General features: G+C 33.0%; 1 protein-coding gene across 2 annotated transcripts in view; it reads right to left on the bottom strand.

Annotated features, from left to right (window-relative positions):
- Positions 1-26,084, bottom strand: part of LOC118182286 (uncharacterized) — a 158,494-nt gene that overhangs the window by 3,188 nt on the left and 129,222 nt on the right. For both annotated transcript variants that reach the window (XM_035351612.2, XM_035351611.2), the window contains exon 3: positions 5,828-6,041. In XM_035351612.2, the coding sequence (XP_035207503.1) occupies positions 5,828-6,041 (214 nt within the window). The remainder of the gene's footprint in view (positions 1-5,827; positions 6,042-26,084) is intronic.

Below are 26,084 nucleotides of genomic sequence, written 5' to 3'. Positions count from 1 at the left end.
GAAAATCCTATATTAGTTTTAATCACCTGAGCTAGGTTTAATTCTATATTAGTTTTAATCCCGCTTATCCTAAAGGTTCCATTGTTAAAATTAGAAGCTCCCATTTCTTTCCTAATTTCCTTGTCTAGTCTGCGGAATCATGAAAAATTACCTCTTTAATCATCGCTTACGAAATGAAGATGCTACATATTTTTAAATATCAGTATTATAGTTTTTTAATACCTCTCATATATATATAAATAAAGGAAATCATAATTCGGGTGATGAGAAAGCCGCTGTATTCCATCAAGAAAGTCAAACTTATTTATACGTATTTTAAAAACATCCTGAATTCAAATTTTGTAGCTGAGAATGAAAAGTACGTTGAATCTGAGGAAGATAATTTTCCAAGAATTAAGTAATTTTTTTGATTATATAAATTTCAAGCAATGCATTTTCAAAATTATGCTATGTGCATTTACTATTTTCTAAATACTACTTTAGATCGTTAAGGGAAATTTACAGATTTTCCCGAAACATGGTTTAATCTGACAAAATAACTTTAAAAGAATTTAATGTTCAGTTTTTATAGACAAAAATTATACAAATGTGCTTTTCGATTTAATGTATTTAAGAAATAAAACTTAAGTTTATATAAATAATGAAATACGCATATAAATACGAAGAAGTGAAAAAAAAAGAGAGCTATAAAAATAAGTGAAATAGGTATGATGAATTGAAAGTACTGTGGTTTTGACCAATTCCACTTTTTGAAATCTATTTCATTGATTCCCTGTTGCTTCTGATTCTCTGACAAACGCCGTCATGACTGTCTTTATTTATCTCTCTTCATAAGGTCTGTTACCACTACATTAATCTTTAGAAAAAAATTAATTTATTCAAAATTAAATTTAGTATTGTACACAGTTCCTTAAAAGAATAACTGGTACTATATCTAACATCTATGGCTTTGAAAACATTTTTGGAATCAGAAACATATGATTGATTCTGTAACGAACGTATTTATTTTAATTTCCCTGCTGAACTGACGCCAGTGACCGAAGGGTAAAGTCGCTGAATACTGGTATTTCGACAGGACGAACGAGGTGGCTACATGAAATTCTCGGGATTTTCCTAATGTATAAAGTGGATATAAACCAATTCTTGAACGTTTCTTCCTTTAAGCAAATATTCCTAGTATGCTTTTGTGTAATTCAATAAATCCAAATACCCGGCTGAAATATTATGTATCTTTCATCATAGCTAACAAATTGATATCCAAATGCATGCTATACATGAAAATATTAACAGTACTTAAAGAATAAACGTAACCAAAACACATAATTTTCACTAAAAGAATATCAGATTAACAAAAGTGAAAAAAAAATAATTTGGCAATTAATTAAACATTTTTTATAGAGGTAATGTCATACAGTTAAAGATCTTCCTTTTTCTAAACGTTTTTAGAGAATGTTTTTCAGGAAAAATTATCAGTAAAACTTTATAAAAAAGATTAATTTATTTATGACCTTTATTAGTTTGCTATGTAAGCTTAAAACTTCTGTTAAGTGCTATCTATAAGTTACATTAATGTTCTACTAGTTATCTGTTTTTAAATGCACAGGTTTCCTTTTCACTTTTTCAGCAAAAATATATTAAATAATTCAAAATTATGAATTATAAAAATAAATATGTTCCACTTTTCTTCTTGCGCTCACAAGTCATTATACGCATATGTACTTAGAACTTATAAAGCCTGAAAAACTCATGTCTGGGGTGTTATCGTCATGGGATGATTTGTCGGAGCTTTATTTTTTACCATGATATTTTCGACAACCATGATTTTAAACTGCGAAGTTACTGAACCGCTTTATTTTCGACGACGATAGTTTAGGCAAGTGGAATGTTCTATGCAAGAACTATTCAGTACTATACAGCAGAGGCCCCCTAATATAATCGCAGTTAATGTTACCAACCGGATACTGTTATCAAAGTACCGATACCCCACCCGTTTGTAATACGAAATCATGAAAAATTTACCTCTTATTGTGATCAACATTTCGGTTAATTTTATCAAAATATTATAGAATGAATTTACCGAAGTAAATTCTGGACAAAAGGTCAAAATAAATTTGAAAAATAACCAAAAGCTAAAAAAAGGCACCAAAAAATGGATGAAGTTGTGTTTCGTCGTCTTTGCTTATATATGAAACATTGTAGAGACTAGTAGTGAATTATCACTATGTCTTGTAAGTACCTCAGAGACAGGCAAAGAGTGTAAAGAACCCTTTTATCTGACTCAAATAAAAGCTAACAGACGGCACCACTCGTACTTACAGAAGCCAACAATCATGGCTTAAGTCAAGGACATTGAGTAACTAAACCTATAGTTAGTTAGCCTAACGGCTGCACAATTAAAATAACACGCAAGCTGGCTTCGATCTAAGGTCGTCGTAACAAGCCTAACGGCGAGAATAAGAACTATAGAGAATAACTGCATACTACTAGCAGGAGAACCACTTTAGCAACGTGGCATTCAGCAGGCAGAAGACGCTCTAATTCCACCCTCTAAAACCTTCCTTGAAATACTTTCTTCTTTCTACCTAAACTGAATATCTCGCCAACTAGAAATTTATATTCTGGCAGTAAAATGAAAACGAGAAAGACAGGAAAGCGGCTTAATATAAAATAATTGGTTATAAACTAAAACAAAGGTCACCGAATTGCTCGGTTTGGATTTTAATCAACCATTTAAAATTAGGCAATAAAGCAACGTTTTGTTTAGTTAGGCCTCAGATTTTGAATAACTGTGTTCGTTTCGGTAGCCATCAGACACAGGCCTCTCTTCTTCAGACAGAAGAAGAGGACGAAAGATATCTGCCTGTGGCTTTCTGAAATACATTGGAACGTATAATTTAATAAAATTTATAAAGAAGGTATGCATAAAATCGGCGAATTCCTTATAAATTGCTTATATAAATGTCCCGCTCTGAATATTAAGATTATGGAAACAGCATTTCCGAAAATATCACGAGCAGTTTAAATGAACTTTTGAATAACACTTTGCAAATAATCCACTAGTTACGACTTTTCTCCCTTATTTAAATGCTTTGAAAGTAAGTATTTATATTAAATTACTTAAATTCCATTACTGTTTCGAAGGATATATTTTCTCTGCTTTTAATTTTATCAAAATATCTATGGACAAACGTGAACATGTTAAGCACAGCCGATGGTATTATCGTTGCATAATTTAAGTTTAGGGATAAACGAATAAGCATAGTCAGGCCTAGATTTTGAATAAAATTCTCTCGATTTCGACGGTCATGAAAAATAAGTCCCTCTCCTTCATGAGCAATTTTTCTTTCTCCAGAAGAAGAGGGCATTGCTTAGTTTTAAAATTTTACACTGGCCCTATGTCTCTTCCATTTGATTGATGGTTGTATAATTCTGTAAACTTCGCATGGAACTATTTAATGCAGGATGCAGTATTACATAGATATCTCAAAAAATGTTTTCAGCTTTAAACATGTGAAAATGATTCAGGCAAGTTGAATATTCTAATGCATAAAATCAATTTCAATAACGACCGTTTCAGGTGAAAAACTTCAAGAAATAATGTCCGTAAGGCTATTCTAAATAAATCGAGTTTGGAATAGGTGTTGACAACTCTGAAATATATCTTCCGTGTTTCGTTTCAGAAGCTCGAAAGCAACGTCACGAAGGCGTTTATCTCGCAATGGGAAATCCGACTGAAAATGTTTTTCTTTTTATCGTGAGTCTGAAAACGCTACAGTACCAGAATCTCGCCGTCAATGAAATTTCAGCTGTCTTCTCTCGCGTAATTTCCTGCCGCTCGGTTGAATAATAATATCACAAAAACATATTTGGGTTTAATTGCGTGTAATAACAGAGAAATTAAAAAAGAATTAGGATCGTGCAGTAGCAACTCGATGCATGAAATATTAATAACTTGTGTATATAGAATGTAAACAGAATGAATTTTTTGCCATATTTAATACAAATTTCTTTCATTTTTGATTACCAGTATTTGTTATTCAGATTAATCTTTTTATTCTACAAGTTTAAACGATTCAAAATTATATTAAGTTTTTGCTAAACAAATAAATAAATAAATAAATAAATCAGAATTTTAACATTACTTTACCAGAGGTTAAATTTTTTTATACTCTAGTCGAGTTTGCAGTTTATCTATTTGCTTTCGACACCAACTTACTCACACAGCTTTTTTTTTTTTTTTTTTTCATTTGTAATTTTATCGTTAATTGTCACTTTTTTCGCCCTTACACCACATTAAATGCAAGAGCAAAATCACAAAATTCTTCAAAATGGCATGTTTAGAATTGTCGATAAAACTATAAGTGTTGCCATCATTTTTAGACCTTAAGGGTTATTATTCTCAAACTTCACTTTTACAGCGAATCATTGTCGTTGTCCGTTTCACTTTTCAAATCGCTAGGTTCTAGCGCGGCCAGCAGCCTAAACTAATCACTTATATATATATATATATATATAATTTTCTGTATAAATTCTATATTTAATTTTTAAATTAATTGTAATTAATTGTCTGTCCACGTGTTGGAAAATTATTTCCCATTTCTGTGCTTCTTTAAGATTTGAGCTGGGATTTTATATAATTGAACAGAAAATTTTAAATTAGAGTTGGGATTTTATTCAGAAATGCCAAATGACGAAATGCGCCTCTCATGAATATAGAGGGGTCCCATTTCCGCTTGATAAGTCGGGATTTTTCTGTGAATCAGCAATAGTTATCTTGTTTTATTTTTTAGTTTTGCCTTTTACTTAACTATTTCAGTTTAATTATTTACAAATTCCAATTATTAATTTGTACAATAGTACATATTGTTACGAATTTTGTACATAAGTAGATGATTTTCGTGCAATTATATGTGAAATTGTTGTATTTTTCTATGGAACGTAAATCGAAAAATGTTAAGAGATAAGCTATGCCAAAAACGTAAGAATACAGGGGCGAAGTCTATATCTCGGTAATTTGGCGAGATATCGCCAAGCTGGCAATGGTTTTGGTGACTAATTTTATCCTCAAAATCGCCGAAAGTCGTCAAACTTGGCGACCCTTTGGATTCATTTGAGTCCGGTTCCTGTATCACCGTAATAGGTATTGTAACTGAATAAAAGTAATTGGTCACTGTATTAGCTGTAACCGCAATTCGACACTCGTATTGCCTTCCAGTAATCTCGAGAATCAGAAAGTAATAAAAATATGTCTGCCGGCGGGGGGGGGGAACTCTATAACGCCGGAGAGAAAACGTCTGCTCTCAGTTGTTTTGTCGTTACTGCGAGTTGTTAGTTCAGCTTGAGATCGGAATGCTGAGATATTTCCGGGTTACTTTTCTCTTTAGATGAGCTTTGCATTGCCTTTTGTTTAACGTTTTTAGTAATTTGAAGTGTATCTGGCCAAAAACTAAAACGGAGGTTTAGGGCATACTAGTACTGTATTTTACTTTAATTAAATAATCCTGTCCAATGTATGTCATAATTATCAAAAAGTATGGGAAAAAGAGCAGTAATAAAGTGCTGAAATATGAGTAGCAGTGGCAAAAGTATCAACTGTGAAGTTTTTGAAGAAGCAAGTTGTCTTCCTTTAAGAACAAAAAGATCGGTGAAAATATTTTCAGTTTGAAGAGTTCTTTAGCCTGGACTATGTTCTTAAGATTCTCATATAATTAATTATTGGTCCTTTCACTATTTTTCGTTTTCTTGGTAAAGAATAAACTGATTTCAATGCTTTGATAATTATTATTCACATTTTTGTGTTAATATTTTAAGAAGTAAGTACTCTTACCTATTTTTTGCTGCTGCTGAAGTCTTTTCGCTTGCCTTTCTAGTTGCTTTCTCAGTTTCTTTTCTTTACGATCCCTGTCCCTTCTTGCAATTTCTGCTGGAGGAATGGGCTCGCCTGAACATGTCTGAGGATGCGCATTATGAGCCGGACGACCTGGTCCTTTCTTTGTGTTCTCTTTCTTCCTCCATTTGGCTCTTCTGTTTTGGAACCATACCTGAAAGCAAAAAGAATACACTATTTAAAATTATCTTTATTTTAAATCTTTCCTCGGTATGAAACGAGTTAATTTTTTCTTTTGATAAGAAACACGTTTTCTATTTCAGTATGAAGATTACCTTTAATCCAATTCCAATAGCTCAGAAATTTTAGAAAACATTTCTTCCAAGCGCTTTAATATAATTGTTTCGTTAAAATTGTCCGAAAATATTTCTATATAGTTTTACTACTGGGTGAAGTTACAGTCTTTTGGAATTTGGTCTAGTATTTTCAAGACCCAGAGAATTTAGGAACAGTAACATGTTCTTTTCTACCCTGAAACTGATTTGGATGTGTAAAACACATTGTAACTAACACTTACAATTTTCATCCAGTCAATTTACAGTTTCAGTATTTGGGTTATGTTAACTCTTTGAAGGGCGGTGATTAGCTGCAGTAACCCCCTTTTCTACTGAACGTCCTACTCGTTTGAGTGGTTTTCGAGACTGACCGTTTCTAAAGTTCCCTTGTAGCTCACTAGATGACAATCAAGAAACATAAGCCAGTAGTTGATGCAGCAATTCGTCTTCAAGAAAATAGCAGTTCGTCTTCAAGAAAATAAGCCTCAGCCCATCGAAGACAACATCACGACGATGTGCACTCTGCAGTACCAAGAAAAAGCCTGTAAGAACAGTGTGGGAATGCAGCACATGCAAAGTTGCACTCTGCTTGAAAAAGAAAAATTGTTTCCATGAATACCATGAGACTGATTTGTAGGATGTGTTCTGTGGGCCGTGGTCACTGACACTAACCATCAGAAGTAGTCATTTTTTTCACGCGTCTTGGACAAAATATGTGTAATTGTCTCAAATAATTTCATTGTAACACCTGATATAGTAAATAAAACAGGAGTTTTGCTGAAAATGTTAATTGCCTTTTCCTGCGCCTCAAAGAGTTAAGCAAAGATGGCAGCTTTACTGTAAATTCGCTTCGCCTTTAGCATTCTAAGCTGGCTGAAAAGCTAAATTCATAAGTTATGTTTGTCGGAAATTTTTGTTGTTTGCTTAACTATGTTTCTTCTTCCTGCAATTTGATGTCAATAACTTTCTAGGTAAAGACAGGAAAATTATTTAATGTAAATCTGTAAACCTGTTCTCTATATTTAATTTAATGATAATGGAAAGGGGTTTTCTTCCCATAATATCAAAAACAAAAAATCTCAGGTAGACCTCACATAACTTCCTTCCACTTCTTTTAAACTTATTTCGTCGAATTATTCTAACTTAATTAATTGATTCCTAAAGGCAAGCTGAAAATGACATCAAAAGTTGCAAGAAATAAAATATCCCGGTTCATTTTTGTTGTACAGGTTTCAAACTTCTTATAATTTTATTTTTTCATAACGAGTATAAAAATTTCCTAAAATTAATAAAGAACTCGGAAGACCATAGTAAAAGTTTTAATTTGTTACTTGTTGAACATTAATTTTATTTTTAGATTTGACATCGACTAAAATAGCAGTATTTCCGTCATTTAAAACACTTCTGTAATTAGAAGTATACGATTACGACCAAAAATTGCGAAAATGAAGGCCATGTAACAGAGTGGGTATATAGTACATGTATGTAAGGTTTTAATATCCTAATTGAATGCAACAATTTCCATGTACACAGGTTTTACAATACGATGTCATTTTAGGCAAATAAGCAGCGGCGGGGATGAGAAGTGTTTTGCCAAGATTAAAGCTTAAGCGAAAAAGAAGGCTGCAATTCAAAGAAAGGAGAGAGTGAGTAAAAAGTTTTGGTTCCGAGTTAAAAAGTTTTGGTTTGCAATTGGGCGAGAGTTATCTACATTAAGCGTTACGTAGGAACGCATGATTAATTTGAATGACGCAGTTTAGACTTATAGCGCTATTTTTACGATAGAGAGAGGAAGTCTCCAAATTAAGTAAAAAACAAAAGAGGTTATAGCCAATTAAAATTAGAAGTTTGATTTCATATTTTGTATCTTACACATCCTCCCCTTCAAAGAGAAAAAGGCGCAGCGATGGACAAGCCTTTTTGAGAGAAAAAGTATTAGAGCAGCAAAATATGAGAGATATAATTTTGAAAGTACAAAACACAAAATTAGCTTTTAAACAATTAAAAACATTATAAGTCGTAAAATTTTGAATTCAATAATAATTTTAAGCTCTATAGTCTTTTAAAGTAATTGCTCATTTTTAGAGCCCTATTAAGATTTGAGTCCAATCTGTAAAAAAGTTCTTTTTTCTGGAATATTCGCATCACAATTTTGATACTTCAGGGAAGAATTTCCAAAACTTTTCACACGCAATATCACAATAATAAAAATTATATATACCCATTAATTATTACGGATAATCATTCTTAAAATTTTACACCATACTAATTTTCACAGTTTTAAGTAATAAATTGTTGTCAATTGTACAACTATTGCATTTAGCTAAAGGAAAAAAAAAACAGGGATTCATCGGTAAAATTAGTTTATCTCACTCTCTTCCCAATTGCTAAGACATCGTATTTCGTCCTTGTCATGCATATGTAATCTTAAAAAATACTTTTTTTATCCATCTTATTATTAATCATATTCATCTTATTAATCAATTTACCAAAGTAAGCAAGCTGATATGCATGTTCAAGAATTCCCCTACACGATGTAAGTCCTTTTTTGTGCTCAGAGTGTACATGCCTATATACATACGTCAGAAAAAAAAATCCCTTCTGAATCCCTTTTAAAACTATTTTAACATCCATTATAGAAAAATCAGTCCTTTATTCAGTCCGGACGTACAGATGTCACGCAAAAAAAAAATTCCCTAATGGATTCGAGAGCGAACAAAAAGGATATTTTCTTTGAAATATGATACCCAAAATTTTTCGCAATTACAATACTTCCTTTCCTTCATAAAAGGAAGTAAAAATATATGCACTTATTATTATTACTTTTTTTATTGAAAATATGTATTTCAGGGTAAAGCCAGTGTCTTAACAACAAGAGTCCATTTAATTTCATTAATGATTAATTCAGTACTGTTAATTCCTTATTGATGTCTACACCTTTATTTTTTATTCATTCATTCATTATTTGTTCAATATTGCCTAATTGTTTATTTCTTAGCTGCTTTAGTACTGCTTTTCTGCATGATTTTAAATAGCAACTATGCTACTTTAAATAATACGTGCTTACACTTTGATGATCATAAATGAACCTCTTTTTACTGTAATTCGTCTATTGTGATAATATTTTTCCATTTTTGTCTAGAAAAGTGTTTCTCATAAAAAATTCTACAGCGCGTTTTGCGTTCGGTGATATGTCGTGGAGAAAACGAGGCATATTGCGTTTTCTCGCCTTTCTAAGATTCAAATCGACTTTAATTCCTTTGTTTAAAGTTCCCAATGAGCATTTTCATGATTTTGCAACTGCCCTTTGACTTAGCGGATTTTTTGTTGACAATATTACGCATCGTATCTTTAGATATCGAAAAAACATGCCTTTCACAGAATTTAACTAAATACGAATATTTTCTTCGAAAAGAGCATAAACATAGCCTTTTCTCCATTGCTTCTTTAAATGCGCCATTCTGCGTGAAAATAAAACTGTCAAATAGCAAACGATAATTTATACTTTCCAAAATATACAATGTCTCATGAAAATAATCGACCTCTATAAGGTTTTTAATTTTTTAAGTAATAGGAGAAAAGCCTTAAAATAAAATAATAAAGAATGTTTTGCCTTTGAATATATATTTTCTTAGCTCTTTCTTTCTGCTAAATAAATTTGATAAAATTAAATATTAAATTAAAAAAAATAACGTTTTAGGCTGAAATGGAAGAAAAGATGCACTAAAATTAATCGGACATTTTCATAATTTCTAATTAAAATCGTTTGCACTAAAAAAATTAAATTTTATGCAATTAGTTTGGATAAAGAATCTAGGTAAAAATACAAAAATTGTTTGCTTTTATAATTCAAATTTTCTTTAGAAAATATTCGTTATTTTAATGCTTTCCTACAATGGCTCGGTCACGAAAAGAAGCATCGTTAGAAACCCGCAGATTAGTGATTCGCATTAAAAAAAAATAAATAAATAAAATTAAAAAAAAAAAAAAATTAGGAAAAACTGCCTATTTACTTAATTTAAGTAATTCTATAGTTTCTGTTTTTATTAAGCGTTATAAGAAACAGAATCGTATTCAAAACAAAAGAAGACTTGGAAGACCATCTAAGTTATCTGATTGAATGAAGGACTTTATTTATTCTAAGATATAATAAAAGAATCCCAGACTGAGTGCTTCTAAGCTTGTTGTGGAACTTAATGAATTATATGGAATATGTGTAAATCCAATAACAGTAAAAAGAGTGATGCGATGTGTACGATGGGCGAGTAGCAAGAAGAAAATTTTTATATCAGTAAAAAAAACCCGAAAACTTCGACTGCAAAATCGATGAAAAAAAAAGGCACCCGACTACTGGAAAAAAGTGTTGTTTGCTGATGGAAACAAATTTAACATCTTCGACTAAGATGGACGAGTGTTGGTGTGGAGAAAACCCAAAAAGAATTTCTAGTACCAAGTGTTAAACACAGCGGAGGAAGAGCTATAGTATGGGGATCTATGGCACATTCCGCTGTTGGTAATATAGAGTTTATAGATGGTATTATGGATCAGCATAAGTACCTTGATATTTTGAAGCGAAACTTGATATCGTCAGCACTGTATATACAAAATAATTTAAAATTCTACCAGGACAATGATCCAAAGCATACTGTGCACAATGTTAGACTCTGGCTGTTATGTAAGTGTCCAGAAGTAACTAAAGCACCACCTCGAAATCGCCAGATCTTAAAACTGTTGAACATATTTACCAGGAACTATAATCGAAAATTCTTAAACAGAGAATATCTTCGTGGCAAAAAGCGGGGATTTAAGAGGAGTGGCATAAAATAAGTCCAAAAATAAATAATAATAAAAAAAATAAATAAATAAAATAAATAAATAAAAAATAAAAATAAATAAATAAATAAATAAATGTGAAGTCAATGCCCAAAAGATTAAATGAAGTGGTCAGGTATAAAGGTAATCTCACAAAATATCAAGAAGCAAAAATAATGTCAAGTTTTTGTCATTTTTGTTGTTAATTGAAAGTGTCGATTATTTTTTGAGAATATTTTTAACAATAACAAACATTAAACAAACGATATTGGTTTGTAAATTTAATTTTCAGCTTTACGAAAACTGTAAGTAAAAAAATGTTGAATTTATACATAATCAAAATAAAAGCCTTTCTTTTTGTTTTAATTTATTTTAATTTTTATGCTCATTAAAAAATAGAAAACTTCAAAGTGCCCGATCATTTTTATGAACTACTGTATTTGCGGTTAAGACAAAATTTTCCAAGCAGTTGATGTTTTATACCAAATCCAAATTGCCTGAAACGTGTGCGAACTGCCTCTGTATTCGTTGTTTTAGTAAAGATAAATTTACAGAACATACATCTACAACAGACGTTTTACAGGTATTGTCGAATAAACACGCATTTACCCCTGCATAAACAGAATATGTAAAAAAAATAAACCACACAGGAAAGTAATTCTTGTTTATATCTTCTGAAAATATCGGGTTTTAACGAAAGTTTCCCGTCACCGCAAATATCATCTGCGCAAACGGCGTGTTTAATCATATTTTGTCAAACGATTTTTGACATTTGAAAGAAAGAGACTTGCTTTAGAACACTGTATTGTGAAATTTGTAAACAAAAGTCAGTAAGTAGAAGATGTCTAAAGTGGAACTATTTCGCTACCAGATTAGAACCATCATTTACTTTCAGTTCTGTAGCAAAAACTCAGCTACAGAATGTCACCAAATCATGTGTACAACTTTATGTACTAATGTTGTATCATATGACACTGTGAAGATTTGGTACCGAAAGTTCAAAAACAAGGACTATGACATTCAAGAAGCAGACAACTCTGGCCGGTATACTGATGTTGATGAGGTTCGACTGCGAGAATTTGTGTTGTAGAAGAAGAAAAGTATGCAACCACTCGAGAGCTTTCTAAAGAGTTAGAGGTTAGTCCCATGTCCATTAGTCGTGCTATGCATCGCATAAATTTGATATACAAATTTATTCCCTGAGTGTCACATGAGATGACTCAACCAGACGGGATCGGGTCTGGACTAATCTGCTCGAATATCAACGTAAGGACAAAATTCTGGACCGCATCATTACTTGTGATGAAAAGTGGATTTACTTCAACAACAAAGGTCGAAAAGAGGCTTTGTCTGCGCCCGGTGAGCCCGTCAGAAACATCACAAAGTGCAATTTGATTAACAAAAAGATCTTGTTTTGTGTCTGGTGGACTAGCCGTGGTATTATCCACAAAGAGTGTCTGGAAAAATATATTATATTAAATTAAATGTAATATAATATATTATTATATTAAATTTGATTATTTACAGATAGAAAAACAGCAAGTTTATTTGAGTATGTTGTAAACAAAACTACTGAAAAAAGATTGTTTTTTTTCGCTTAATTTTAAACTAAGTATGATTAATATACAATTTATAAGTCTTACCCAATAATTCTTTACATATATATCAGAGGCGATTCAAATCTTTTTTTAGATTTTATAAACATCAAAGAACAGTTTGAAAATTTTAAGTCAGATTACAAGTTACGGTATTGAAGGCATCGTATATCACCAAATATGTGAATCTAGAGAATCGTTCGTTATCCCAAGAAGAAAATTTTTGATGCTGTGGAACAAATTTTTATTTAAAGTTATGACTTTTACATAATAACTAGTTATGACTTTAATAATTCTTTGCATGTGTCTTAGAGAATACTCATCTTTCTTTTCATTGTTTTGAAAACATACGAAAATATCATGAAAATTCGTAAAAAATCTAAAACACTGTGCTATGTGAAAACAGTGAATAATGCAGATTTGTACTTTTTCATCATGCTTAAGCTGTATTTCGCGTTTCCATGGCGTAACTGAATTATTTAAAAACTTTTTAAGTTACGTGATTCGTCTACAAATTTTTGTAATTATAACACACCTCCTAAAATTTTCCACCTGCGCGGAGGCGATGTTATAGAAAACTTCAAACGTCAACGCTGTATTCTTCGAACGCAATAAGTAAAGACATTTTTAATATAGATGCTACTAAATGGATAATAAAGAATTAAGACTAAATTAAAATAAAGAATTTCTTTACATCGCAGTTTAGTAGCAAGCCATAAGAAATTCCTTATTTCGTTCGGAAGAACGTACTAAAGATAGGAACTAAGTGGCAATTGAAAATCAATTAAATTCGTAATGGCAATTACAATAGCAACCTGTCATCTACTACTATATGACCCCTCAAATGTTTTGCTACTTACTACATTCAAAATAAAGTAATCAGCCAACATCTTCCCATTAATATGCATTTCCTGATCGATTTTGCATCTCGGTCGTATCTATTAAACCTTCGCTTATAGTCATTTTTTAGTACAACTTCCGCTTTCATATTCCATCTAATGCGGTAATCATAACACACTATCGGCTCTTCTTTCGTCTTTAAATCGAAAAATAGCGACACAGAGAGGTAATGGACGTTCCAATTCTAGATATTAAGACAAATAATTGCGGTGTACGGCAGTTGTTCCTGTTGGCAAGACAATAATTTGCCAATAGCGCGGGGAAATTATTGGTATTAGTCGCGAAGAATGTGTATATTTTTTTCTCATTTCCTTTAAATCCGATGATAGCTGGGATGCATTTCTTTCAGCTGTTTCATCTGAAGTGCATATTAAGTTAGAAGGAGGGGGAGGAATAATCGAGGATGATCATGATTATGTTTTCTCGTGTTCAATAAAGGTTCTGATCGACTTTTACGATATTTCAATATTTCATTATAATATTCGATACCAGAAAGAGGTAATCTTTCATCATTAGTGGAGTTTTATCGCGTTTATGATACTATAATTACTACAAGAATTATAGATTAATGTAAAGATAGCTTAGATATCATTTGCATCTAATTCACATAAGCGTCAGCTTTACTTCCTTGAAACTTATATAATTTGTATCCATCACTCAGGCAATGACACTTTCTTTCAAAAAATTGAAACAAAATGGCATTTTTATTTATTTCAACTATCAATACTTAGCTGGTAAAAGCTAGAAACAGATAGAATTTTGATTTTCGGAGCATCTGTTATCCGAACTAGTTAAGATTCATTTTTAAAATGTGGTTGAAATTTTCGGAACAAGTCTGAAAATGTATTGTTGTGGTGAACATAAATCTTTGAAATTTGCTGCCTTCTCCTTTTGCCATAAGAAATGCCATAAATATTTGTACTCGACAACTTGGTTGTCGAGTACAAATATTTATTATAAAGTACGTAATAGATATATCAAACTTGTGACGAACTTTCAAAGTTCAATAGTCTTGTAAAGACATTAGGATTTTTTTAAAACCAAGAAACGTGAAAATGTGCAGTTCTTTTGCCATGACTCGAACCCTGGACCTCTCGAATACGCGCCGAGTGTGCTGACCATTACACTGCAAAGGCATGCCGAAAGGAGGGAGAAAATACTTTATAGTCTTAGCTACCAATTTCATATTACCTACATCCTAATTATCCTCTTGGCACTGACAGCCTTCTAAGAGGAAACCTGAGCATGTTCTTCCGTTAACGGACATGATGCTGAAAAGCGTGTTCTGTGGAATTTCAATTCAGCCAATTGTGTTATCCAATTATCCATTGATTAATTTCGGCAATATAGTTAATGGATCTCTTTAAGACTCAGCATAATCACTATTCCTGTATCCATTTATCACATCCTGCCTCCGATTCTCTTTTACCAGGCTCATTTCTGCCTGTTTCAGTCTTAGGCCTCGACGGAAAAATCAGATTCATGAACTTATTATTCTGTTGTTGTTGCGGTTACCTGTCATTTACCAGATAATGGTCAGCGCAAGCCCACGGCATTCATTTTGGCGAGGAGTCAAATGCACTTGTCTCTGATATGAGACTTCAACACCATATGAGTAACAGATTGACTTTAACTCAGTTCTGTCCCTAATTTTGAAAAACACCTCCCTGGGGGGACGGGTCTGAGGGTGTCCCCCTCTCTTCCTTTAACACGAACCTCTCGAGAAGACTTTCGGCTCGCCGCATATTTAGAATGCTCCCATGCCTCACAGTCTCTATTAAATTTACAAATATCCATGCCTTCTTAGGTATCTGAGCCCGGGCCTATAGGTACACCAGTAAGAGTTACTAATCACTATCACGGTTGGGCGGCATTCATTATTCTTATCACTAGATAGTGTAATATAATAATAATAAAAAAGATGAAAAAATCTGAACGTATTCATATTTTATATTACTTCCAAATGGGCCTTTTTTTAACGTTTTGTGCGTTACCTTTATTTATTACATATCCTGTTCTTCGCACTTAAACCATAAAATTCAGTTCAGCAGCAATGTCACAAAATAATTTAAAAAGAGCATGTCTTTAGAATTTCTGATATACAGTTTCGCGCGCTGGAGATAAAAATATTATTTTTTCGTACAGTGTTGCCATTGCTCACTTTGAAATCGTTGACTTTCTTAATAAAAAAATCTGATGTGTACACCATATGACTTACAAACGATACGGAATATTAAATTATACGCATTTTTTCTTGCATTTTATTTAAACTTATTAGATTGAATTAAACCTACTTCGCCGACAGCGCATAAACCACAATAGAATAAATGCATTCTTTAAAATTCACTTAGTTTACCATAGCGACACTCTGGCGCTAGGTTTACTTAACAGTATTATATTTCGTTCATATTATAACTCAGAATGCACAAAATTTATATCATTTAAAGAATTATCTAATCGTTGCCACATGTTCTATTCAAATACTATAATAAAGCTAGAACTATGTATAAAAGAAATTAAGCAAACAAAACAAAAAAGAAACAGTTTTTCACAGACGATTGAGTATTTCTCATTCAATTAATTCAGTTTTCACTTCGCGACAAGGCAAAAATACAAAATACGATATAAATAACCAATTCCAAATTCGATATTTTGTCTTCCAGGTGCCCGTATTTGGGTGGAGACGTGCGCTATTCAAAATTCGATGGCTCTAGGTACCGTTGTTTTATCACAGTGCGAGAAACATACATACATTTATGCAGATTCTTTATTATTTAATTTCTTTAAATATAATGCAGGGCGATAATATTTGGTGGAAGCAATTTGAAAGTGAAACGCAACAAAATGCCAAACAAAAATAGTAGTTCTGGGCTTACGCCCTTTGGGCTAATAATAATAATGATATAAGATTAAGATATAAGACTGCTGACCACCAATCATTTTGCCCGTTTATGATATACCCAAATGTTGAACTTTTCAATATATTTAAGCTAAGTTCGCCATCAGAGAGTTTTACAAAACGATCGCGAATCTCAAATAAACCAATAAACTAAAATAAAAAAGTAAATTAAAATTTAACATATTTAATATGGAAGCAGTTCCTGAACACTGATAAAGCTGCGCAATTTAAATCCATGTTTTTCAGTAATTTGCATTTCAGATCTTTCACAGCCATACTTTAAAATTTGTGCATTCCAGGTTTCATAAATTATAGTTTAGGGATATATAATTTATGACATTTGATAGCCACACAATAAAAGTTATGTATGTCAAGTAATCTGTAGTTTTAAAATTAAATTTGCGCAATTTAAGTTGATGTTTTCCAAGAATCAACTATATTTAAGCAATACATTTCTGATCTTCCACATGTATATATTAAAATCTTGTATTTAGGTTTCATAAACTGTGCTTTAGAAGTTTATATTTCTGATTTTCAATAGTCATACGATAAAGATTGTGCACTAAAACATTGATAGTCTTAAGATAAAAACTGCCATGACTATTCAGTAGTTTTTTGAAATAAAAATTGATTGCGTCTAACCCTTTAACTAAAAGTCCAGTTTAACAGCAGACATGTGTAAATGTTCATATCAAAGAAGAAAATCTAGGAAGTTATCTAATTGAAATGAACTACTTGCATCTAAACGTAGTATGTTCTCAAACACATGCACGTTATTGTTAACCATCAAGCACACCATGCATTGTTTCACAATGAATTATTGTGATGGCTTATGAAGCCATTTTCTTTTTCAACCTACTCAGGTATTTTCTTGTTACACGAATGTCTGATATTTTTCTTTTGTTCTTCACTATACGTATTACTTAAGTAATATTCGGCAACTGAATGGACTAGTTTGCAATGACTTTCTGTGCAGTAATAACTTGAGAACTGTGCAAGTTAGAAAACAAATTCGTGGGAAACAAACTGCAAGTTCAATAAATATTTACCATGACTTCACGCTATGCAAAAGAATGAATCTGAAGATTAAAAAAAAAATTAAAAAAAAAAAAAAACTGAAATGTTTCAGATTTTAAATTACGTCCAAAGGGGCGTTTTTTAACATTTTGTGTGTTACCTTTCTTTATTAAATATCATGTTCCTCGCACTTAAACCATAAGATCCAGTGCAACAGCAATATCGCAAAATAGTTTTAAAACGAGCATATCTTTAGAATTTCCGATACAGAGACTCACGCGCTGGAGATAAAAATGTTTTTTCTGCACAACGTTGCCATTGCTCGCTTTGAAATCCTTGAGTTTGTTAATCAAAAATTCGTCAAAGTTTTAAAAAATAGGAAATCGATCATAAAACAAATTTCAAATTTCAAATTTGGTCTTCCACATGCTCATATTCGTTGGAGGATTACGTTATTCAAAATTCGATGACTCTATGTACCGTTGTTTTATCACAATACGAGAAATATACATACATTTATGCAGATTTTTCATTATTTAATTTCTTCAAATATAATGCAGGACTCTAACATTTTGTGGCAACAGTTTGAAAAGTGAACCGACATTTATGAGTCCGACGCAAAATGCCAAAACGAAACTAATAGTCCTTCGGGATTCAAATCCCTTTGGACTAAAAAAAAAAAAAAAAAAAACACTATTCATTTTATTTTGCCATCACAAATTCTCAAACTTTCCTACAAGTGCACCAAGTCCAATCTAGTAAAGAATATTTCATCGAATTTTAGTGATTAATATTTGCCTCCTTAATTAGGAAAAAACATTTCTCAGTTTTGTTTTCATTAAATGCGATCTTTCAAAGTTTTTTCAATTTAACCAATGTAAAGGTTCTTCTCCCACCTCCAAATGCAGTAAGTCGTATGTGCTGCATTGAAATCTGGTAAAGGTTCATTAGTAAGAATCCGCTAAAGTAGTTGCGTCTGAGATGCAAGAAGTGTCATCAGAAAAAAGTGAGGAAAACAGTATCATTCTTTCTGCCTACCAGTAAGTTCGAACTGACCACTAGTTTTACAGAAGCCATATGAGGTTACCAGACATTTTCGCTCTCGTCTGCGACAGCGTAATATATAGGATTCTTTTACTAGCAAATGATCTGCGAATACATTTTTTCAAATTATAGTTCAGTAATTCATGTGGAGTGTTTCCTATGATGACATACATAATAAATATAATGCAGTATGTATGTATCTATATATTGTAAGTGATTAATGTGTAGAAAAAATTACTCAAAATATAATTTCCCAATCTCCAGTTAACATTTAATGAAGTCCTCAGTTAACGTGAATTCTTTTTGACACGAACTCTTGATTTTTGTGGGCCAACCAGTGGGCGAGCGGTAAAGTCGCTGAACATTGGTAGTTTGGTCTGGAGTTCGAATTCCGTGAACTACTGGCTGCATAGGCATTTTCGTCGTTTTCTCCATGTGTAACGTGTATACGAGCCAGTTTCCCTTAGGAAGTACTTCAAGAAGGCAATCATCCCCTTAGGCAGATACCCCTTGAGTGCTTTGTCGTAATTAAATAAATCAAACTAAACCTTGTTTGTTTTCAGTCCTGTAGTCACGAGAGTTTACTGTAATAAGTTTCTTACATGCAACAAGATTTTAAAGTGTTTATTCCATTGTATCTGCGTAAGTCAGTAATTCAGTAGATAAGGAAGATCCTTCCCACTAAATACTTTTGTCAATAATTTAATAATTTAACTACTTAATAACAAATAATTTAATCACTAAGTTATTGACTAAAAGGCTATATATGTTATCGCAATCATCCTTCATTTTAATAATTGAAGAATTCAAAAAATACATCTTTGTTAACATTTTACATGATGAAACACAATTATAATGATTTAAATCAGTGTGGGAAAAATCAATTTTAGATATATATCTCTCGAAGCCCAAATTATCGTAATGTAATCTGAAAATTTATTAGGAAACGCATCGAGAATTTTATACCTATAAATCTTCAACTTACGGATTTAAAAACGTTTGAATTTCTGTTAATGCAACAGTGAGCCGGAGGAAGGGGCTCTCTGACCTGGCTGACTCGAGACCTCCTTACGCGGTTAAAAATGTCTGTTCATGCAACAACACAAAACGAACAGACTAAGAGACTCATTTTTTCAATTTAAGACTTATTTCCTTAATTAAAGGTAATTAAACCTCTTTTAGTTCCGATGTTTTAATATGCTTAAATTTCTCAACTTTCGCCAGAGTTACAAATGAATGTCTTTTAGAACTTTTCACTTTAATTTTAGATGTGATTCTACCTTTCTGTATAAATAAAGGTCCCCCCGGGGGGCACGACTGGGAGTAATCCCCGTTCTGGCTAGGAATAGTACCTGACCAGACTCCACTTCTGTGGTAAAATTAAGTCTTCGCAGTGACTAGAACGATCGTTTATTCGGTAGTAGATTCAGGCTCGACAGGGACCATATGGTACTGTCTAGTATGACGCCTAGTTGGCAAGACGTTACATGGTTTGATATCGAACGTTGTCCTTGGAGTTTTGGCTCTCCTTGGTAAACACTGGGGAACGGTTGATGTCTAACTATCTTCTTTGATTTTAGGTGGATGCGCTGCAGTCCACCATTGACTTTCTGAGCTTATACCTAGACTGTGTGAAATGAAAATTGTTCCCCTGGGCTGACCGGGAGGTTTGTTCTCCTTGGATAGCCCCTAGGGGTTGGGGCGTTTAACTGTATTAAAGCGGCCTTGAGCTGGCCAGGTCTATGTGCTCTTTCCTCCTATTTACTCTAATAGGAGGAAGGAGCAACATCTTTACACTATCCTTTCTTTCCTTCAGTGGCAGACAGATTAAGACCACTCATTGCTGGGAGTTCTACCAGGGTTCTATCCCAGGTGATCGGGCTAGCTGCACAGTCGGTTTCGTGATTTTCCCATGTGTAACGTGAATAACAGCCAGTTTTCCTTACGAAGTCCTGCCCAAAGGCGTCTCTGCCTCTAGGCAGATAGTCTCTTTGTGCTCTGGCATATTCAAATAACATAATCTAATCTCATTCCTTCCTCAGCTTTAATAATTTTGTTGCGGGCATACGGGTTCGTAATGAATTAAACGGACGCAGAACCGATGATAGCTTGATAAAGTTTATTTTACCAAAAGAAACACTTCACAGTTCTGAAACTTTCCACAAAAATACTCGTGCAGCTCTTTTCAGTATCACGGAGCAGAATTAGTAGGTACGCAAAAATGTTAAACACAAAGCAATGCAAAGCGCTTCTAAAGAACGAAGCTCACACGAAGATTGCAGCTCCTGAACTAACAACTGAGAAACTTACGCTCTCTCCGGTCATATATAGTTTTTTCCCCGGCCACTGAGAAATTTCTAGTACCTTCCACTTTTCGAAGTTACTGGAAGGCATGTGGCAATCGGATACGGTTACAGTTACATATAAGGATCAATTAGAGTTATTCAATTATAATACCAAGTACAGTTGTAAAAGGACCGGACCCGAATCTCGCTAACTTTGGCGACATTTGGCTATTTATCGCCAGATTTAGGGAACAGGTTGCCAGAACCATCGCCAGCTTGGCGATATCTCACTAACTTAGCGATATAGCTATTTATTTCAATGTTAAATAGACTTGTCCCTTTAATCTTATTTTTCCGGCAGGGCCTCGTCTTTTTCCCGCATTTCATGTTAGATATCACATAAAATACTACAATTTCACATATAATTTCACCAAAATTATTTACATACATACAACATTCATTATAATATTTACATTCCGTTGCTTTTTAAAGCTTCTCAACTGAAAAATTTAACCTGTCATTTTCATCATTTCGTTTATTTCTCAGTGTATTCAAAACAAGACTTAATGCGCATTAAGAATGAGATACTATTTACAAATTATATTGCATTTAAAATTCAGAGTTCCCGCCTGCCTCAGAATGCAAATACAAGGAAACTCCATCCCAAAGTCGTTAAACTAAATTCTGAAAATTATCGGAACTCAAGAATTCATTTATTCATGACATTCATTTTAATTACATGGCACAAAGAGTTTTATATAAAAGCAGGGAAAATTTCGTCTTTCTAGAAACTTGACATCTATTTGATGAGATCTTGCGTGATGCTTATAATGTAATAAAATGCGTCATCATATGCAAACAAGTTTCGTGTCAACTAGTCTTCCTTGTTTACCTCATATGCATCCATTTGTTATTTCGGTATCCTCGGTTAGTCACGGATATAGGTAACTTTTGCAATAAATTAATTTGCTCTGGAGAGATCTAACTTAATCACGTCCTCTCACTTTCTTCGAGATTCTGACCGATCCCGACTTAGCAAACAGCCATCTTTGTATCGCCGCCTGAAGATATTTCCCAATTTTATTTCATCAGAAGGAAATGTTTATCTGTTACCTATAATTGGCGGAACTAGAATTAATCAATAAAGAGAACTGCTAAAATAGTAACTCTCTTGATTAGAGTATTTTACTCATGGCACTATTTTAAGAAAATGTCTTCAACTGATGTAGCAGAATGCACGAGTAATGCAAACAAATCTTCGATAAATAATCTATCTCACTCGAGATTGATTAAAATATGTTGTATTAAACGAAATGGTTGCTGAAATAGAATTAAAAACAAATTTATGTTTATCAATCAGATAAAAATAAAAACTCAAAATATCTTTATTAAAAATTGAAAGATATAGAAAAGCATAAAACACCAAATACAGTCAAAACAATTTTTACAATTGAAATTACAGTTTCTATGCAAAAACAAGCAACTCGGCCAGCAGGCAAGAAGGCAGATTTTCCAGTGCACAAAACTAAAATTTTCTTTTGGGTCCCACTCGACAAAAAGGCACTGAAAGTGCAGAAAGAATTAATTTACTATTCTGCTAAGTTTCAAATGTAAACAAATATGGTAAAAAAAAAATAGGCTTAGCCGCACTTAAACAGCTTTTAAATTGTCGATAATTCTACAAATATTTCATGCGGATTAACTAAAGGCATAAAAACCTTCACCGAAACATAAGAACAATGTAATTCACTCATTTTTAAAGTAAAAAATGCACAATTTACCATTATATAAGAATAAAAATGCTGAGCTCATTGAGCCGAGTAACAGAGTGGGTATCTATCTATCAGTATAGATATTTATATACTTTTGGTGCGGCCGATTGCAAACAAAAAGATAGATGCACAACTGCATGTTATAGCAGTTCCATATATAAAATTTCAACGTTCTGAGGCTACTCGTTTTTGAGTTATGCGCGATGTATACTTACGTACGTACGGACGCCACGAAAAAACTGTCTTCTGAATCCATTTTAAATCAGTTTTATAATTCGTTTGGAGGGAAAAGGGTCTTTTATTCTGTCCTTACGTACAGATGTCACGCCAAAACATCTTTAATTGCATTCGATAGCGGTCAAAATGGATATTTTCGTTGAAATATGATACCCGGAATATTTCGTGATCATCCACATCAACCACTTTCCCGTTTAGGAGGCACTGCCTTAGTTTCAATGAAGAAAAAGCAAGATTGTCAGTTATACTCTGTTCAGGAAAGTCTTGAAAGCTTTATCTCCAGGCTGACTGGGTTTGTATATATTAGACTATGAAAAAGCACTCCAACACCTCAGAAGAGATATGCCTTCATGGAGGATTTACTAGTGGAAACTGGCTGTTATTCTCGTTATGCATAGGGAAACCACAAAAATGTTTTACAGACAGACTGTTAGCAGGGATTTGAACCTGTATCAAACTGCCAGACTTTGTATCACATAAAAATACCAAAGGCGAGCTTAAAATAATGTAAAAAAAATTTTAGTTGTTATTGTTGTTGTTACCAGTCTCATTTGTCTGACAATGATCAGCACAAGCCCACGACATTCATCGTAGCAAGGAGTCAGATGCGACTGTCGTTGGCATGAGCCTTGCGGTAATGTATACCAAATATAATCTAACGGTAGATATATCTAACACATAGGTGACGTCCCGACTTTAGCTCAGTTCTGGCCCCCAATTTTGACAGAGATCTGCCCGGGGTGATGGGTCTAGGAATATCCCATCTCTGTTCCCCTACCATCAACCTCTTGAAGGGACTTTCGGCTCACTGTATATTTAAAGGTACCCCACATGCCGCACAAACACTCTACGTTTACAAACATCCACGCCTTCTCCGAGAATCGAACTTGAGCCCTTCGGTGAGGCAGTCAGAGTCACTTACTACTGTCCCGGTTGGATGAATAGAAAATTTGCAGTAATATCCGAAAAGAAAGACTATTCCGAAAGTATTATGTGTAACATAAAAATTCCTTCACATAACCGCGAAGTTTATTAAAATGTTTATATATAACAAATATAAATTTTGATTTATGTTATTACATAGAATATAAATTTTGAAGTATGTTATTATCATAACTTCAACTTCAGTATGTTATGAAAGTAATATATTTGCGTGCCATTGAATAAGATATTTCATACTTATTCTCTTTTGTAAAGAGTCAAAACTGAAGCATGCACGCACTTAACACTTACAGAAAGAGAGAGGGGAGTGGGGAGGGAAAAAAAGAAAGAAAGCGAGAATTTCGCACGAAATGCAATGAATTTAATCGGTTTAATCTATACTACCGTTTGATGAAGCACTTTAAAAATAAGTAACTTGACTCTTGATCGCAAAATATTATAATAGGATAAGAAATATAAGATCGGAATTACTTTAACGCAGAAATAACGATAAAATAATCATGCAAATTCGTAATGCGAGTCAATAGTTCGCATTCGTAATTTTCTTTTAACATGCAAATATTTTGATGACTTGGGAAAGATTTCTTTATTTCATATAGGATTTATTTCCTCCGAAGCATTAGTAATATTTGTAGCGGTAGAAACTGATCAAATAAATGATGCCAAGTTTTCAAAATAAATAACGATTTCTTATTTAAATACATTGTTACATTATTAAAAATTGCCCTGAAAATATTTCAGCTATTTGTCTGTATCCAACACGAAAAGCAAAAGTATGGATGTACATAAGCGTAATCATACCTTCTTATAATAAAGCTCTTAGTTGATTACGTGCGCGGACTGTGTTCTACTTATGCTTGCATATGGTAACAAAGCGACGCCCAAAAAGGCGTTTTTTTAACGTTTTGTGTGTTGACTTGTAGAGACATTAGGTATTTTTTTAAAACAAGAGAGAGGAAAAATGAGCAACGCCTTCACCGGGATTCGAACCACTGGCCTCTCGAATACGCGCCGAGCGTGCTGACCACTACACAACGAAGGCATGCTCAGAAGGCAGGAGAAATACCTCATAACCTTTATTAATTAAATATTATGTTCTTCGCTCTTAACCATAAAGTTCAGTTAAATAGCAATATCACAAAATAGTTTAAAAAATAGCATATCTTTAAAATTTCCGATACATGTGTGTGACGCGCTGTAGACAATTTTTTTTCCAGTACAGTGTTTCCATTGCTCGCTTTGAAATTGTTTAGTTTATTAATCAAAATTTCGTTGAAGTGTTACAAAATATGGAATCGACAATAAAACAAATTTCAAATTCCAAATTAGGGCTTCCAGATACCCATATTCGGTGGAAGATTACATTATTCAATATTTGATGGCTCTAGGTACCGCTGTTTTTTCACAGAGTGAAAAGCATACATACATTTATGCAAATTCTTCATTATTTAATTTCTTTAAATATAACATAATTTCTTTAAATATCACACAGTATTAAATCCGGATTTCTTGATGGCCATTATCTGGCCAGCTTAACGGCCAATCGAACGCCGAGGAAGATTTTTATCCACATCGTATTGTCAAATATCTCTGTGCAACAGTAACAGAATTTGTTTTTGAATATCGAAACGTACAAAAAACATTTTCTAAGGGGCCATATCGCTGATCTCACTCAAGAATGCTCACGTGATGTTGATGTTACCAATAAATAAATAAATAAAATAAAAAAAGAGAGGAGGACATCGTAAACTTGAAGAATTCCCTATAAACCTGTTCTAAATACTTTCCGATTAAAACAAAAACATTGCGATTTATAAGCTTTTAATGTGTCTACTTTATTTAAGCTAACTCTGCATTCTAAGCACAAAATATTTAGTTGTTAAATATTATACTGAAATATTATTCTTTCCGCCAGGAAAGTGAAAATTAAAGAAACGTGCCGCTTTTAAGTGAAGGGAACATGGTCAGTTTAAGTCTAAATCTACGTTTTTCCTTACTGAGCGTTTTATGTTGCACACAGTTCATTGAGAATGGGACTCCAAATGCAGCGTTCTTTCAAAGATCCCCACTGCCTAGTTTCCTTGATTTTACGAAAAAAATATAAACTTGAAACTGTAGCTTTCCGATAAAGACTTAGTAACCCTCTAACTTTGAACCACATTTAAGAAATCGGACTATTATAACCCTAAATAACCATTTCTTTTAGATAAATTTGTGAGGTTCCTTTATGTTAATTAGCCAGTTATTTCATGTTTTTGGATCTGTACTGTTACGTCTCCCTTTCCATTTCTCCGCCAGAATCCATATGTAGTTAGCTTTGAAACTGTAAGAGAGAGCGTACTCTGCCTCTCGTTGCCACGTTACTAGGTTGCTGTCTTAGATAAAAGTTCTTGTCTTCGGCCTTATATTGTAATTACCG

Source organism: Stegodyphus dumicola, chromosome 6, assembly GCF_044657685.1.
Source record: "Stegodyphus dumicola isolate Sdum_Otavi_A_Nest chromosome 6, ASM4465768v1".
Taxonomy (NCBI): domain Eukaryota; kingdom Metazoa; phylum Arthropoda; class Arachnida; order Araneae; family Eresidae; genus Stegodyphus; species Stegodyphus dumicola.
Note: the sequence above shows the minus strand (reverse complement) of the source record. Positions and strands in the feature narration are given on the sequence as shown.